The 19,287-nt window shown below is 40.4% G+C and overlaps 1 protein-coding gene across 1 annotated transcript in view; it reads left to right on the forward strand.

The window, feature by feature from the left end:
- LOC149462800 (histo-blood group ABO system transferase 2-like) overlaps positions 1–16,686 on the forward strand; it is a 71,774-nt gene extending 55,088 nt beyond the window's left edge. The window contains exons 3-4 of the mRNA XM_089676326.1: positions 4,375–4,503; positions 7,126–16,686. Coding sequence (XP_089532452.1) covers positions 4,375–4,503; positions 7,126–7,810 — 814 coding nt within the window. The 3' untranslated portion in view covers positions 7,811–16,686. The remainder of the gene's footprint in view (positions 1–4,374; positions 4,504–7,125) is intronic.
- Positions 16,687–19,287: the final 2,601 nt, after the last annotated feature.

Genomic DNA, 19,287 nt, shown 5'->3' on the forward strand with positions numbered 1-19,287 from the left:
TGCTTCTGCCTGAAAAGTTCCAGTGGGGTGTGGGATCTACATTTGCTATTGCTATATTTGGGATGCTGGGAGGATGCTACATGGTAGATATTACTCATCTCAGTTAATTTGTTTGCTATATACAGTATTTATTTCTGGCTTGCTATGCTATACAATTTACTGATCAAGCTATTCAAAACTTCTCTCACACCCAGGGGCGGACTGACCATTTGGAAACTCGGGCACTGCCCGAAGGCCCGGGGTAAGTAGGGGGCCCCAAGAGATGCCCCTAGAACCTTTTTCATAGGCTTTCTTGAGTTTGGGACACAGGGGCCCCATGATCCCCTATTGCCTGGGGGCCCCATGAGTTGTCAGTCCGCCCCTGCTCACACCCATATTAACCATGATTAATCATCAAAATCAAATATTTCATAAGTTTGCATCATGATATAATTCCTATACAGTAACTACCAAATTTATGAATTTAGAATAATACATTTGTACACTTATTATTTCTGCAAGGCATAAATGAAATATAATTTTGTAGGGTTAACATACATTTTAAAGCTGGATTGTGGTAATATAAAAACTCCCCTACTCAGGTTCAGGTTTCATATGCCGACTAGTCACATTCTAGATTTGATTGCAGGGAACTGGAAAGAGAGGCCACTACTAGTTCATTAGGGAAGCCCATGCTGAGAAGCATAGGGTCAGTTATGACCAACTAATAAACCAATACCTTGCCCCACCCAAAATTGTTATCCTATGTATCCATGCACACATAGACTGTAATCAGCGTTTTTTGGCTGGAAAAACCCCACAGAACTAGTGGGTTTCTAGAGACGTTTTTTAGCTGTAAAAATGCTCTAATGCTGATAAATGTGGCAAACCGTGGTAAGTCACAGCAAACCAGAGTTTTTGGACTTTTTTTGAACAAAAAGAAAATTTGGGGGGGGGTCAAAAAAACCTCTAAAAAACGCAAACGTGAAAAAACACTGCAAAACACTAATACAAAAATGCTAAAAACCGCTGAAAAAACTCATGTTTTTAACGTGACTTTACATAGCTAACATTACCAGCATTATTAAAATGCCCAGTGTGCATGGAGCCTCAGTGAACTTTCCAAATGTACCAAGCAACAGTTCCAGTCACAGTTGCACTGTGAGCATCCTTATAACAAACCACATAGTGTAAGAGGCCTGTCTTTACCGTCAGTGCCAGACTGGCATTAGACTGACCCCAAAATTTACCTTGAGAGCATAGGCCATAAACATCAATTGCTGGCAAGATCAAAATTGCCAATAAAGCTGTGACAAAACATCACCACATGTGGTCTGGTGGTCTGGTTTCACTAGTTGTAAGCCCTGTCTGTGCACATACCCATCAGTGCCCCGGGACAAGGCGGTGGCCGTGTTCAGGTGAAATTGGCCATTGCACCGTGTGCAATGAATGTGTGTACGGAGTCCCAGTAAAGCAGTGTTTCTCAACTCCAGTCCTCATGGACCCCCAACAGGTCATGTTTTCAGGATTTCCCTCAGATGAAACAGCTGTGGTAATTACTAAGGCAGTGAAACTGATCAAATCACCTGTGCAAAATAATGGAAATGCAGTAAAGCAAGTTGTCCCATATCACTGCACACTTTGCTCGTGAACTGTTGCATTTAGGAGGGACACTGCTGAGCACGTGCCCAATCCACCTGTTCAGTGTACCTTTGCCACCTCATTCCCAGTGACAGAATGGGGTCCCGCCAAGCAGCTGCGCAGACCTCATGCATGCTCTAACTTAAAACCGAGTTCCAGTCACACTGTAAAAAATAATTCAGCAGCTACAAAAAATGTAGGTGCTGGGCTGAGCTATAAAAAACAGCCAATCACCTGTGCTTCGATCCCGCGGTGTCCTCTCCGCAGCCCGTTTCCCCAGCCATCTGGTGTTCCCGGCGTTGGCATCTTCAGTGTGGGCACCCGGCTGTGGTAGCATTGTGCTTTCTGAATGGTCCTGTAGTCTTCTGGGATCTGTCATGTGTCCCAGAAGACTATGGGGGGGAGAACAACTTCTGCTTCTGATCGCCTAGGTGATTGCAGCAGAAGTGGGAGCCGGTACCTGCCAATTTCAGGTACCGACTCCACAAAGGTGCTAGTCCTTAATAGGGAGCGGGAGACCAGTCTTTCCCCTTTTGTGTGGAGCTCTGCTTTAACTCCTCTAATTCTTCCATACCAAGCAGTTAAGCTGAGAGTTTCCATAATGTGGGTTTGGTCCTGATTGCTATGGAAAACTGACCACTGGGGAGGAGGCCAGAGCAATGACCCCCTCATTACAGCAGAACACCTCACCGTGCCCAGGTACCATGCTTCATGACAGGCTGCTATTTTCTTGAATCCAGACCAAAGTTATGCATGGCAACTGCTCTCCTCCTTACTGGTGCCAAGTTAGCCTCCTGTAATACTTACTTTATACCCCGTATGTGCTTTAACTGACCCAAGTTCATTTATCTGCCATTTGATCCTTCATGCACCCCTTTAATTAACTTCAGACCAGGCTTGGTGAACGATTTAGCAAACTTTACTGAGTGTCGAAGTGTAACTACTTTACTGCACATTTACAGTCTAGTGGAAAATATCCCTAACTAACTATCTGGTCAGTGGTTGCCCAGGCATACCTTATACAGGTGATAGTCACAGATAAAAAGGACCTTACGTTTATCAACAAGCAAAAGGCATAATAGCATTGTAGGGGGTATGTATTAAAGCAACATCATACATGGGGGAGCCTTTACAGTGCTCAAGAGCAGTTTAAATCACCTTAGCAAATTGGCAGCTTCTTAAACCTGGTATTTCTTAAATTGCCCAGTTTGGGGGCAGTAGGCATTGTACCAAACCCCAGGCTAAAAAAAAAAAGCAGGTTCCCTCTCTGCCCGCTATGAAGCTGTATAGCACAGCAGATATAATTGATCATAAGAGTATGCACATCACTTTAGGAAACTCTAAGGGCCAATTCACACTGTATACCGCATTGTAAATCGCCTGTCATTGCAGGAACACACAGGAAACAGTTGTTTCCAATATGTCGCATTTACACTACAATGCTGCCTAGCACTGCGCTGCAGTGTGCTGTGGTAAAATGCAGACATATTGCATTTCATCACAGCACAGTGAGCTGAATCACATTGCATTATTGGGCAACGCAGCGCTGCCTTACATTGCAGTGAATGAAGTGTACATTTTGTATACTTCAAATAAAGCTTGCACAAAAAAAGGGAGCCATGTGCAATGCCCACGCTTCCGCTAGGCAAACTAGGCGGCCACCTAGGGCGCATTGCCACCTAGGGGCGCCTGGACACAGCAAAGGCCGGAACTCTCTGTGTGGAACTCTGTCAAGTCATGAATAATCCTTTAGCAGAGATGAGGGGCTGCAGAGGGGAGGAAGAAACTACAAAAGAAGATGCCGGGTGTCTGCGACCAGTGTAGCAGCTGAGCTCCTTCCAGTGTTCCTCTCAGACTCCATTATTTGCTGTAAGCCGGCTGGCAGCTGCTGATCACTGTGGAGTTCCAGCCCTTCTTTTCCCATTCATCAGCGGAGGCAGAGCTGCGCCTGTGGGGGAAGGTAATGTCTGACTTTGATGTCTCATATCTGTGTGAATGTGACCCGGCCGGCCGGACATCCATCACATGTGCAATGTGTCAGTGAGTGATGACATCATCACAAACCTACAGCCTACTCTTCTAGTGCCTTCTGGGCCTGCTGATCTGTGTCACTGTTGGATCTGTCACTGTGTGGGGGCACTCAGTTCAGCTGCCTGCTGTCACAGCATTTTATCTCCCCCCAATGCCTGCAGAATTCCAGCCTGGGATCTATCATCCTGCACTCACTGCAACTGTCACCCTGCTACTGCCAGCCACAGATGCAATCCATCCATGACACTGTGTTTACCTTTAATATTGGTGCTGTTGGCATCTTATGGAACTTATTTTTGCACATTAAAAGCAATTTTGCAGTTTCATGTTTTGCTAATGTAATATTTTCTACTGTTTTTAATTTTTCTTTTTTTTGGGGGGGGGGGTGCACAAGTAGCTGGTCTTGCCTAGGGCACAAGATAGTGTAGCACCTGCTCTGGCCATGTGCCACGCACCACACTGCCCCCTTGCGCAGCCAAAAACGCAGAGCGGCTGCAGTGGTGAATCACTCCATCTGCTTTGAGATTTAACGGCTTTAGGGTGTGAATTCGCCCTTAAAATCTAAAGAGATGCTATATGTGTTTCAGATATGCATTTAGAGATTGGTCTGAAGTTGTCATGTAAGACTGCAACATGTCCAGCACTGGAAAACAGAATAACCAATGCTGGAGTGCTGTTTTTGTGTTGAATGTTGTTAATCTAATCGATTTTATCTGTCATTAGGAAAGCCAGTCTGAATGTTCTCACTTCTTGGCTTGCTCCAATCATCTGGGATGGAATATATAATTTAAACATTTTAAATGAGCAACATAAGGACACTAGGATAGGACTCTTTGTATTTGCTGTGAAAAAGTAAGTATGAGTAAATGTACTGGTTTTGTGGGATTGGACTGCTTTGCCACATATTCTCAAAAGTGTTGAGCAGTTACAAAAAGTATTAGGAAATATAAGAAAAACAGTGTAAAAAAATGGAATATAATTGTACCATTCAGATGTTTTTTCTTTAGTTTAATTTAAATTGATATTAAACCTCAAAACAAAAATTTCATATATTTCAGTTTATCAATCCCTGAAATGTGGTGGCTGTATTTGTTTTAATTTCTTTTTTAAATGTATTTTTACCTGGTAATCCAGCCAATAAAACATATCCTGTCGTAGTGTGTCTTCACTCCACTGGAGGAGCAATGGAGACACTATGGAGAGCAGCATGGAGGACGGTAGTCTTACTGTGAACTCCAGCCAACAATTTTTAAGCAGTTACTGCAACAACTTTTTTTGTTTTTGTGATAAATAAAAACTGATTATTGTAACCCCCGTCAGTAGTAAATTACTTGTTTCAACCCTCTAACTGCCACTTTTGCTAGATAGCTTGATCTGTTAACCACCTCCCGCCCGCCATAAAGTCCAATGACGGGCGCAAGGTGGTTCTCTCGTTCTGATAGGACGTCATATGGCGTACTTCCATTCTCACTGCGCATGTGCGGCTCAGGGAGTGCGCAGCGTGGCGATCGGCGGTGCGCTGTGTCCCTCGGACACAGCGGATCACCAATCCACAGAAAGAGCTGAAGATGTTGGCTCGGTCATGTGATCAGGTGTGTCCAATCACAGCTGATCACATGTAAACAGGGAAATGCCAGTTATCGGCATTTCTCTCCTCTCGAGCGGTCACGCCGACAGCTTTAGAGGAGAGGAGAGCCGGAAATCGGCATTCCGCAGAGGGGACATGTACACTGATCATCGGGGCACTGTACATTACTGTCCCCATTTGTAATGTACAGCGCTGAGCAAACTATTGTTGCTTTATAAATACTGTATAATAATAATAATAATAACAACTTACTACACAATCATATCCTCCAACTATAAATCGATATCCACTTCCCTGCGTCTTTCCTACTGGCCAGATCAAATGTAAAATTAAAAAAAGAAAAAGGCAGATTAAAGGAAACGTATACAGTCATTACATATGGGGCCGCATTCATATTACGCGATTTGGAAATGCCCATGATTCCAAATTGCAGCAAAAAGGGCATTGCGCATTTAGTTGCCATTAATCTCAATGCTACCCTGAATGTGGTGTGATTCTGCCACCATTGTTATACAACAGAATTGCAAGGCAATGCAAGTGTTGAAAAATCAAGCTAAGCTTGTCGCCCAAAAACAAGCAGGAGCTTCTTTTGGGAGACGTGCATGGTGCAGCTCATTGACGTGAATGGGCTGCTCTATGCGCAACATGTGAAGATCGCGCAACAAAAATCACAAGCGGGAGCGCTTATTCTTGCTACGCGATATGTGAACAGGAGCTTAATAGTTCGAGTTTTTGTTTGGTTTAATAATTTTTTTTAACAGATTGAAAATTTTGGGGGGGGAAAACAAAACACAATATTTTCTACTTTCTGTTCTAAAACAAATCCAATAAAAAAAAATCTAATTTCTTCATAAATTTAGGCCAGAATGTATTCTGCTACATGTCTTTGGTAAAAACAAAATCCCAATACGTGTATATTAATTGGTTTGTGTGAAAGTTATAGCATCTACAAGCTATGGTATATGTGTTTTAAAATTGATCGGTCCTGATGCACTGACGTCTATCTCATTTCTTGAGGCCCTAGAATGCTAGGACAATACCATTACCACCCAACTGACCCCTTTTTTGGAATGTAGACCTTTTTAGAAAGTAGACCTCTGAGGTATTTGGCAAGAGGCATGGACAATTTTTTTAAGTTGTAATTTTTGTCATAGTTTTTTTGAAAATTAAGAAACTAAACTAATTTTTACATACTGTCACCAGTGCAGTACAGCGTCATCATATGACTGGTGTGGCAGTCATCAGGGATACTGAGTGATGACAGTATGAAAAAAAAATTATTTTTTTGAATTCCATTTTTTAAAACGAACATTTTGAACATTAAAAAAAAAATCTTTTAACATTTGTCTACACCCTGTCATCAGAGTAGCTCAGTGTCACTATAGTGAGACTACTACTCTGGTGGGGAGGTGAACAGGGAACACTGTATAAGCTGTCATGAATGGGTTTCCCTTTAATGAACAGCTTGCTTTTGATTGTGATCTGTGATTGGCTAAGCTAATCACATGGTACAGGTACCCAGCTAACATGTTATTGCTGTGGGCCAATCACAGATGACAGCAGTAATCAAGTTGTTCATGAATGGAAAGCCATTCATGATAGATTGTTTGCAATCATAGTGATCACATGATTGCATGAACAGTGATCTGCTGTGTCCACCAGAGGGAAGCGCTCTGGTGGACACCTAAGCACATATATATACTGCGTGGGAGCGACAAGTGGTTAGGTGACCCGATACTGTCCTTATTTTTACTTATAGTACAGATAAATGCAAAGAAAACCTAAAACGATTGATTGAAATCTGTACAGCTTTATTTGATAATATTGGATTTGTTTTTTCTTGTATTTAGAGTATTTTTTTTTAACACTGGCATCATTCTTTCCAGGTATATTCAGTTTCTTGGTCCATTCCTGGAATCAGCAGAACGTTTCTTCATGGTTGGCCATAATGTTACATATTATGTTTTCACTGACAAAGTCGATGATGTAGTTAAGCCCAAAATGGGTGAAGGTCGCATTCTGCAGTTGCATAAAGTGTCCGCCGACAAGCGATGGCAAGATGTGTCCATGCGACGAATGGAAATCCTGACTGTCATGACAAAGGAGCAGATGCCAAATGAGATTGACTACTTGGTATGCGCTGATGTGGACATGGTCTTTAATGACCACATGGGAGTGGAAATCCTTGGTGACCTATTTGCCACAATACATCCAGGGTACTTCCTTGCTGATCCACAAGGATTTACATATGAGCGACGGCCCATTTCCGCTGCTTATATACCTTATGGTGAAGGGGACTTCTATTATATGGCAGCATTGTACGGTGGGAAGGTGGAAGAAATTCTTAAGGTTAGCACAGCTTGCCATAATGGAATCGAAGAGGACAAGAAAAAGAACATTGAAGCTGTCTGGCAGGAGGAGTCCCATCTCAACAGATATTTGGTATACAATAAACCCACCAAAGTGCTTTCTCCAGAATATATTTGGGACACAAATTTGCCCAATGGTGATTTAATAAAAAGGAAGAGATTCTTAGCAGTACATAAAAACCATGCGGAAGTAAGAAACTAATATGTTCTGACCAATTCACATGGAACCACGTGTATTAATGTATTGCCATTCTCTAGAATGAGGGTCTTAATACAATGGACATAGCCTTTCTTCCATTAATAATAAGCGTTCATTATGGTTCACTTATTATGGACGTTTCATGCCATTGTTAAAAAAAGGTAATCAGGGATTTTTTACTGTTGGAATGGACCGTTGCTATTGATTTGCAGTTTGTTGCACAACAAAATTGATCTCTGTCAAAAAAAAATCATGTTCCGTTTACCTGTGACTTGGAATGTAGTCACACCACCTAGCTCCAGGCCAGCTGTGCATACTGTTTTGTTAAAGAAAATACTTTTTTTTGATCAATTCAGTTATTAATGCAGAAGAAAAAAGGTTGTTTGATCTTTGAACACAATGTTGTTGTCTGGAAAGTCAGGCTCCTGCTAAAAGGATAAGACAGAACTATCATAGATAAAGAAACAGTTAGCGTACTGTTCAGTTGATGTCATGCATTCCTAGATTACTAGCTACTAACCTAACAGGTCACTGTTTTTAGCTCAGTTGGCTGTACTGTTGATCAGTGTATTCTGACAGCTGATGAGTTTCCACTGTCAGAATACAATATCGCAGTGGGGAAGATTCCTGCCTCCACCTCGCTTGCGTGGATGGGGGGAACCATTCATATTTTTTTTCTTATCAGGCTGCTGTCTAATTGAAAAAAAAATGCATGTATGGCCAGCCTTAGACACATGAGAAGGGAGGATTGAGAACAAGACAGTAGCAAATTAGCTTTTAAATTTTCACTTTCTAAGTTGTGGGGAAAATGTGAAAGAAAGAAGCTGATTAGTTGCTTTGGGCAATGGTACCAGCTGAGATAGAACTTATCTCAGAAACTTTATTCATCTTCCCTTAGGAGTTGCAAGAATTCAACCTATGTCTGTAGCCCTTGTCCTCGTTATTTTCCCCCTCATGCCTGGGAGAAATAAAGCTCCGGACACCGAAGTGTGCAAGCTAAATCTCGGTAAATTTAATGCATGACAAGAACAGTTATACAGAACTCAGTAGGCATCGCTTAATCTCAGGACAACCAATGAAACATTCCATTACTATCAATATAGTTACAAGAAAAACAGAAACTGCCAGTAATTGAGAAATACCATCTAAGGTAGTTCCATTTACAGAAATGAAACTAGTCTAAGAAAAGGAAAAAGAAGTTACAAAATCGAAACTAACTGTTCACACATCTAGAAATGAAGGCATTATACAAAATTGATGCCAGTTAATAAAGCATATTTCCTTACAGGAGTCACTAGCATAATCAGTGGTTCCTAAAAAATTATGCCTGATCTTTATAGGATAAGTTCACCTTTTGGACAAAAAAAAAAAAGCAAATTTTTTTGCATTTTTTTGTCCAAAGGAGCCGGTAAAGCATTGCACCAGCGATCAGTAGATCGCTGATGCCATGCAGGTCTCCTGCAGAGCTGTCAGAATATCTGCTTGACCATACATCCTGACAAGAAGCTTCAATGAACTATCACGGCACTCCACAGCACCGTGGTAGTTCACTGAAAGCTACAAACCAACAGCTGCTAAAGCTGCCGGGACTTGTAGGCACTCATTCACTGAACTCTGTGAATGAGTGACGCGGCCGTGTGGGCGGAGCCCCGTACAGCCGCGCTGTTTTCAAATCCGACAGATAGTATGGCGAGAAGCTTCTCTGTACTATCTGTCAGAGGGAGGGGTAGTGGCAGGCGCGGCTGTGACTAAAAATGGGTGGTTCCCGCAAAGGTGAACTTATCCTTTAAGTCTGGTCAAAAAAAAAAAATTCATGGCTTCATCCAATATGAACACAGTCATGCTGATGGCTAGGTTCACACTATAGGTGGGTATTGGACTGTATAATCACACGCATTCCCGCACCAATAAACACGCTGGCATTAGCAGATGCATGGGGGGGTGACATTCATTCTTAAAGGTACACCCTCACACTGGAAACTGCAGTGCGTTTTCCCATGTTGGTCACTATGTAGTGTCCCTGCAGCTGTGATTTTGGAAAAGATGCAACAACCTTTTGCATTTTCAGATGAATGGGCTACTGCGCTCATGCAAATGTGGCCACAGGGAAACTGGCATAGTGTAAACCTAGCCTTTGGATTTATTTTTTTGTTACAAGAGCAGTGCTGAATAAGAAGTTGAACTACAGTTATAAAAACGTAAACAAACAACACCAATTATTGCAGTCATGATATCAACCTCTTGTACAGCTGCACTCAGACTGGACAGGAATCAGCAGCACTAGGAACCAATCAAGTGGGGTACATGCACATGTGCTGACAAAACGACATGCTGACAAGAGCTGGGAGGAGGAGGAGGATATCATCAGTGAGCTGCTGCTCTTTCGCTGTGCAGTCACAGGCTAGGTGAGGGCAGGGAGGTTGACCTAGTCTTTTGCATACCTGTAGCAGAGAATGCTCAGGTTATCAGTATGATTGTGTTTTCTGTTAAAGCTGCATAAATCTCAGACCTGGACTGACAAAAATGTGAATCTTTTGGCAGGTAAAGAAGCTCTCATATATTAAAAAGCATATATGTATGTATTTTATCTGTGTATTCAGCTGTTTGCTTGAAATTCACCTTTAACTGCTTGCTGCCCCCCAACAGTACATGTAATGCAGGCAGTTCTCTGTTTACAAACACACGGGACTCTGTGTACACAGAACAGCGATCTGACTGTTACTTCTCCCTGAAAATCAGGGAGAAAAAATTCTGATTAAAAGCAGCACATATTACACACATTGCACGTAGGTAGGCACACATTTAACCCCTTGACTGCCCCTAGATGTTACCTGCTTCTCAGCCAGTGTCATTAATATAGTGTAAAGTTTTATACCTGTTCACTGTATTTGTGTCACTAGTGACGTCAGTGTCAGTCAGTTAATGTCCCTCCCACCCAGTGGCTGTTATTGCCAGATTGCCCACCACACTATCGTATTCCCATTTTAAGTCATTGATCACTGCCATTATCAGCATAGCATCTGTAGCTGCGTACATTCCAGTATACTGTATAGGCCATTGTTTGTAGAAGCTTTAACTTTCACTCAGGTCAATTAATATACACCTATTGGGATTTTTTTACCAAAAACAATTTATGAAGAAATTTGATTTTAAATTTTTTTTTATTGCATATGTTTTGTAAAAGAAAGTAGAAAATACTGTTTTTTAAATCTTTTTTCGTTTATATAATAAAAAATAAAAACCCAGTGGTAATCAAGTACAATCAAAAGAAAGCTCTATTTGTGTGACAAAATGACATAAGTTTTTATTTGGGTACAGTGTTTCATGACCGAGCAATTGCCAGTTTAAGTAGCTCAGTGCTGAGTAGAAATTAACGCTCTGGTCATGAAGGGGTTAAAATCTCCTGGAGGTCAAATAGTTAAAATGATTCAAGATTCTGACAGTTTGCCACTAAAAGTGATACTAAAGCTAATGCATTCCTTGCATTAAGGTGAAAAAAACTGTTTCTACACAGATCCAGAGCTGTGTACGGCTGCATCTGTTCTCTCTTTCTCTTCACACAGCCCTCAAGCAGCAGCAGAATCCTTTGGCTCTTTGCTATGGAGACACACAAAGAAAAGCAGGAGCTAAGACCACTGACGGGGGATCTGAGAAGAGGAGGATCGGGGCCGCTCTGTGCAATACCACTGAACAGAGCAGGTGAGTATAACATATATATGTTTGTTATTTTATTTTATTTTTTGTTACTTTGGTAATTTGAAGTCGGGTATGTAATTACTTTTCAACACTTTTTTAAAGAAAAATTCAGAAATATTTCTACTTCAGGTTACAAATTTACTCCTAGCAAAGGAATTTACATTTGAAACTGGCAGCATGAAGGATTGTGTAATCTGCTGAATTCCATGGGTTGCAGCTGATAACTTTGTTCAGAACACAAGGGGGTTTATTTACTAAAGCTGGAGAGTGCAAAATCAGGTTAGCTTCTGAATAAAAACCAATCAGCTTCCAGGTTGTATTGCCAAAGCTTAACCGAACAAGCTAAGGTTAGAAGCTGATTGGCTACCATGTACAGCTGCACCAGATTCCGAGTGAACCAGCTTTAGTAAATCTCCCCCAAGCTGTCAAGATATTGGTGCAGATAGGATTTTCTTCCTGTTATAGACCTTTTTGTAAGTCCATGTCAAGAAAGCAGACAATGATAAATAGCTATTTGAATTAGGGTTTTGCCTAGAGCCTATTTTCTATAACCACAAATAAAGCAATGTAAAAGTTAACAAGTCCTTAACCACTTGAGCTCCAGAGGATTTACCCCCCTTAATGACCAGGCCTCTTTTTGCTACTCAGCGCTGCACTAATTCAACTGATAATTGCGCGGTCATGCAATGCTGCACCCAAACGAAATTTACGTCCTTTTTTTCACACAAATAGAGCTTTCTTTCGGTGTAATTTGATCACTTGTGCGCTTTTTATTTTTCACGCTATAAACAAAAAAAGGCCAAAAATGTTGAAGAAAAACAATATTTTTTACTTTCAGCTATAAAAAATATATAGTAAACTCAAAGTTGGTTATAAATTTAGGCCAAAATGTATTCTGCTACAAGTTTTTGGTAAAAAAAATCCCAATAAGTGTATATTGATTGCTTTGTGTGGAAGTTATAGCGTCTACAAACTATGGTATAAATACTGCAATTTACGCCATTTTCTGCTATACAGCGCTGCGCTAGTTTAACGGACAATTGCGTGGTCATGCAATACGGTACATAAATGAAATTTACATCCTTTTTTTCCCCACAAATTGAGCTTTCTTTCGGTGGTATTTGATTGCCTGTGCGGTTTTTATTTTTTCGCTATAAAAAAAAAAGGCTGACAATTTTGAGGAAAAAAACACAATATTTTGGACTTTTTGCTATAAAACATGTCCAGTAAAAAAAAAAATGCAAAAATCAAATTTAGTCATAAATTTCTGCCAAAATGCATTCTGCGACATGTCTTTGCTAAAAAAAAAAAAACCCAATACGTGTAAATGAATTGGTTTACGTGAAAGTTATAGCGTTTACAAATGGCGGGAAAGATACTGGGATTTTTAGTTTTTTTTTTATACTATTAATGGCGGCGATCAGCGAATTATGGCGGCGATCAGGGACTTATGGCAGCGACCAGCGACTTATTGCGGGACGGCGGCGGACATTCTGACATTGGGGGGTACTGACTTGGGGTCACTGACATCCCCAAAAACACTAATACAGTGATCAGTGCAAAAAAAAAAACACTGACACTGTACTAATGGCAATGGGGGAGGAAGGGGTTAACTTTATTTTGCAGGGAAGGGTTATAGGAGTGAGGGGAGTGTTTTACTAGGGGGCGGGGGTGTGTACTGGATGGGACAAGGCTGATCGAGAAAGAAACTGTTCTTTCTCGATCAGCTCATCCTCGAGCTGACAGGGAAGTGACAGACAGCACAGCTACTGCAGCTGTGCTGTCTGTCACTGTTTGCCGCCGATCGCCGGGAAACAGCCGGTAAGGACCGGCTGTGACCCGGCGACTCACATCTGCGGCGGTGATCGGCAGGACAGATAGGGCGGCGGCGCGTCCCCTAGCTGTTTACAAAACACATGTTTTAAAACGTGGTTTTGCCTGCGAGTGCCGCCCTGCCGCCGTATATCTACAGTGGCTGGGCGGCAAGTGGTTAAAATTACTTTATAAGTATAGAAAAGTTTCTATATATTTATGTTCAGAGGTCTAACTTGATGCTTGTGGGCCTTGATGGAAAAGTTGACTTGGACCCCCGCGCCATGACCCTCCACTTCCACTGCACACTTGCCCCATCAACCTGTGTACAGTAGGTGAAATGAGAAACTCAGAGTTTACTGAATTACCTACGCAGGGTGATGTGGAAAGCACTTTTCTCCTGAGACACAGTATAAACCAGGGGTAGGCAACCGCTGAGAGGTGGAGATCTACCTGAGCAACATGAAAGAGATCAAAGATCACTGGGGTTCAGCACCCATAAAAATATAATAAGTCACTGTAAAAATATAAACGTGTCCTACCTTAAAGTGGAACGCCAGTCAAAGCTAACAAAAATAAAAGTCAGCAGCTACAAAAACAGTTACTCACCTGTCCCACGATCCAGCTGTGTACTCACCGTAGTTGGTTTAACAGGCTGTCCTCACTCCACAGCTGGGTGCCCACCGAGCATGCACGAGTAGCGCAGCACCTTGTAAATGGTCCCATAGTCTTCTGTGATCTGTCCCAGAAGACTAGTGGGAGGGAAGGGTGTTAGACAACTTCCACTTCCAAGTACCTAGGCGGTCACAGAGGGAGTGGGTACCTGCCAAAATCAGGTACCCACTCCTGCCAATTCCTCACGGGGAGAGGGGAACCAGTATTTAAAGCAGAACTTCCCCTTTTGGGTGGTAGTAGGGCAGAGGACAGGGTCAGCAAAGTAGAAGTTGGAGTCAGTAGGGCCGTGGACAACATCAATTGTTTTTTTTATTTTTACTATTTATTTTACATATTTTTTACAATATTATTATTTTTTAAAAACATTTTTAGGAAATCTCATTGCACAATCAGTTTTGTCTGGTGTTCATCATTCCAACAATTTTGATCCATAAGTACTACAGTACTGGTTGCTCCTGTCATTCTTTTTATCTTCCTTATGCTTTTTTTGGAAGAATCTTTCTTTTCAAGATTCCGTAGCTCAACCTTTAGTCAATACAATAAAGCATATTTGCTATACACAGTACCCAAATAGCTACTTCTGTAAAACAGATTGAGCCAACAAATGTATTTTCATGGACACTTGTGATCTATAGTGGGCAAGTGTAAGCCAAGTTTTTGTGTTAATGATCTTTACCTGGCAAACCACATCCCCAATGTCAAATTAGGTCATGCATGAACTATGATTCAAGATTGGGTCAAGATTGAAAGATTAATTTTGCAATTCAGATGGGCAAAAATAGATTACAGAACTGTTGGACTTTACTACCTGTAGTAGAGGGAGAAGTCTGGAAAAGTATGAGCATCTTTAAGGAGACACTGCTTCTGCAAATCAAGAATCACCAGTTGAGGTGGTTTGGATGATAATATAAGGAAATTATATCTTATAAAAGAAAATTATATTGGTCTGATCGTGTTTATGTCTTTTTAGACAGGTTATTTTTATATGTAGCATTGCATAGCTTAGGAGGACACAATTTTTGCACCTGGCAGGGAAACCACAAAAAAACTTGTGCTTTGTGAGTTTAAGGGAGTGAGGAACAGAATTTCAGTGCTACTGGAGGGGCAGATGCTCTTGTCTGTGGCTGTTCTCTTGAGGAATACTACTAGCCAAACCGAATGGGCATGTGAACCGCAAGGCACTTGAAACTATATACTTTTAAACATGGAAACAGAAAAACTTGAAAAGGAGACAATATCTCCACCTGCTGGCTTCCTGGTAAAATATATAGCAAGTATATAATTTACCAAATATTATGAAAATTCCTCATCACACCATCTACCTAGTCATCTCAAAAGAACTAAATAAAACTACTATAAAATTTTGGTTAAAAACCAAGGTTTTTATTACAGTACATACATTTGAAAATACATGTGAAGTCACACTACTATGTCAAGGCACCTCTGCAAAATGAGTTCCTTACTCTAATGTATCTGAGCTCCCACCTTGGAGCATTTATAGCAATGTACTGTATACACTGAGAGCAAGTATGACTTGGAAGTAGTACCAACCTTCTCAAAGGTAAAACAACATATAGGAAGTCCAAACTCATTTGAACTCATGTGTGCCTGTACTTAATGAAAAAAAGAAATGGCAGCCAGTCAGGAATAAATACATTATATATATATATATATATATATATATATATACACATACACATACATGCATGCATACTTACACATACATACAGTACAATATCCAGTTTTTTTTTTTTTAAAGTGTGATCTTTGGCTATCTTGATTCAAGAGGGAGCTACTGAATCATAACTACTTTGGTGTTCTTTCGAGGTGAAGCCTATTTATAGATAAATTGAATTATGTAAATATGCCTCTATGACTAAGCCTGTAACTGGTGGTGCCTACAGTATTCTCTGTGCAGGATGCCAAGAAGAGTGGGTGTTCGAAGGGAAGGGACTGGACAAGATAGGAGTAGGCAGCATGTGGTCCCAATGATATTGACGAGAGTTTTTCCCACTGATCGGAGCAAACACAGGCTGTTAACAATGCAGGGAGAATGGCATCTAAGAGCAATGAAGAATGAAGGAACAGGACAGAGGCGGAGAAGTTGTATTGACAGAAGTTCCTCCTGTGAATGGTAGCAATCTTAGGTCGGCAGCATCATTACGTTCTCCCTACTGCTGGGAACAATCCCAGGTTCTCAACAAAGCAGGACTGGTTGCAATAAGGGGAAAATGACTAGGAGGATAAAAAAGTAAAGTTTCTGTGGGAATAAACGAATAGAGTATTTGAGAGAATTAAATGAATACGAGGAAAAAAAGCATTTTCCACTGAGCACCAATGCAATGTTAGTGTTTCCACTAGGCACCAATGCATAGGTTAGTGTAAATTTTATTATTTAGGCGATTTGCTATTACATCTGATCCCGTTAATGTCTCATTATCTATAGATCAGAAAATTATTTTGGGGTTTCCCCGAGACCTAAACATTTTTTCAAGGACTCCTCAGACAAAATAGTTGAGAAAGGCTTGCTTAATATATATATTATGTTGGGGTGACTTTGGACTTCATTGAAACAATGAAATCAGGGTAAAACCGTACCTTTTGATTGACTATTTTCTTAACGTATTTATTTTTTTAAAAGATATATGTAAATGTATAAAATAATAAAAGCAACATTTTCTGTGTTGTTTTAAAAACGTTGTGGTTTCTAAATATACACATGGGGAAGCCTTACAGTGCACATTCATACATAATGAATATTGTGCTTGCTGTTTTGTCCACCGTTGAAATTACAATTTTATTTAAACTTAATAGGGCTGATTTACTAAAGGAACTGAAAATCACAACTTTAAAAATTTTGTGAATATTCACATTATTAGCCAATATGAAAAGAATCTGCACTTGATTGGTCATTCAAAGTGAACAGAAATTTTCATTTCAAACAAATGGATCTTGAAAGTGAACATTAACACAATTTTTTGAGTGAAGTTTCTCAAATTCTTTAGTAAATCAGCCTAATGTGCCTATAAACCACAATGTCAGTCAACTCTTATTGAAAGCAAGCATGTCACTGATTAAAAATGTAAAAGGATAACTTCACCTCTTCACCAAAAATAATACATGCACATTTTTTTGGAGGTAAAAAAATGTGGATTTATTATTTTTGGTTGCAGGAGCCTGTAACGCATTGCACCAGTGATCATCAGATTGCTGGTGCCATGCAGGTCTCCTGCAGACCTGTCAGTATATCTGCTTGCTCGTACAGGATGTACGGGCAAGCAGATATACTGACAGGAAGATTCAATGAACTACCCTAAAAATGGGTGGAACATGTAACATGTTCCCAAAGGTGAACTTATCCTTTAACTCAGGGTAAACTGATTAAAAAAATAGACCTAATGTGCCTAATGATGTAATATAATTTATATTCTCATTACAGTCATCCAGCAAGTAAGCTTTTAGCACTACACACAGCCAACAGAGAGAGATCAACTATAAAAGTCTTCATAAAATAGGGTGAAATGATAAATAACGTAAAAAAAGATAAAAATGATGTTCAGACATAATATTCAGATACATTTTTGAATAAAAACTCAAAATTATTACTTCCTGGAACTTAAATTGATCAAAGATACTTAAAGTTCAATTTCAGACACAGCTATACCCACTTGCTGACCACCCACAGTATTTTTACTGTGGGCGAGCAGCACAGGCAGGCTGGATCACGTACATGTATGTCATCTAGCCTGCTCCGGGCTAGGGGCGCACAGTGCGCCACTCCAGCACCCGGACACAGCAGATTGTGGATCCTGGTATTCAGGGTACAGTGTCAACAAAGCAGTTATGAATGAAGGAATTCATAACAGCTATGTTCCCTGTGCTGTGATTGGCCGACAGCTATCAAATGGTACCTGGGCCAATCATACCACCCTGTACTACGTGATTAGCTGTAGCCAATCATAGATCACTAGTGAACACAACTTTCCCTAATGTACCCATTCATGACAGTTGAAAACTTTGCTTATAAAATGATCTTCTTTGTAATAGCAAAAAAATGTTAAAAAATCCCTGATCCCCCCTCTCACAGTAGTACAGTGTTACCATGGTGACACTGAACTACTCTGATGATAGTATGTAAAAAAATTGTAAAAAATGAAAAAACGTTTTAAAAAATTGAATGAAAGACAAAATATATATTTACAGTATATGACAGAAAAATTACAACTTCAAAAAACTCGCCATGCCTCTTATTAAATACTTCAGACTGTCTACTTTCCAAAAAATTGGTCATTTGGGGGGAATTTGTACTGTTCTAGCATTTTAGGGGCTCATGAAATTAAAGAGGCCATCAGTACATCAGAACTGTCCAATTTTAAAATATATTTACCATAGTTTGTAGATGCTATAACTTTCACACAAACCAATTACTATACACTTATTGGTATTTTTGTACCAAGGACATGAAGCAGAATATATTTTGGCCTAAATGTACGATGAAATTAGATCTTTTTGGATATATTTTATAACAGAAAGTAGAAAATATAGGTATTTTCAAAATTTCCGCTCCGTTTTCATTTATATGACTAAAAATAAAAAACCTAGTGGTGATCAAATACCACCAAAAGAAAGCTCTGTTTGTGTGAAAAAATGATCAAAATTTCATTTGCATACAATATTGCATGACAATAGTGCAATTGGCAGTTAAAGTAGCCATTTGCTGAACCGCGAAAAACGTCTTGGTCATGAAGGTGGTAAAATCTTTTGGAGTGGATATTCACTGTTTTTTCAATATTTAATTATTGCAATAAATGTGCAAATATTTTTTATTCCTCTAGGAAAGTGGTTGTCAACATGAGCTATAGGGGGCCTCAACTGCAGCCTCTGACATCACCAAAGGGCTGCACATAATGTTCAATATACTGTATGTAATTGCTTGAGAGGACTGCCAGACTGCAGACCTAATAGAGGAAATGATGGTCAGAGAATGTGTACCTGCTACATGTTTGGCTTGGAGACAATACGAAATACGAAACTGGGAACATGTTACATGAGGATAGTAGATATAAGAGCTATTACCCCTAATCATTATTCCCACTACAGACTGCTGAAGTCTGAGGGCCACACATCATATATGAAAGGGCCGCATGCAGCCCTCGGGCCACAGACTGGGCACCTGGGCTTTATGAGCACTCTCTAAGCGCCACTTAGTGCTGTTGATAAACAGCAGAAGCTGCATGTGCAGCTTCCCGCTGCTTCGGAACAGTGGCTATGAATGACACCATTTTTAATGTTTTGCT

The sequence above is a fragment of the Staurois parvus genome, unplaced genomic scaffold, assembly GCF_062004578.1.
Source record: "Staurois parvus isolate SC_StPar_1 unplaced genomic scaffold, SC_StPar_1.0 ptg000166l, whole genome shotgun sequence".
Classification (NCBI taxonomy): domain Eukaryota; kingdom Metazoa; phylum Chordata; class Amphibia; order Anura; family Ranidae; genus Staurois; species Staurois parvus.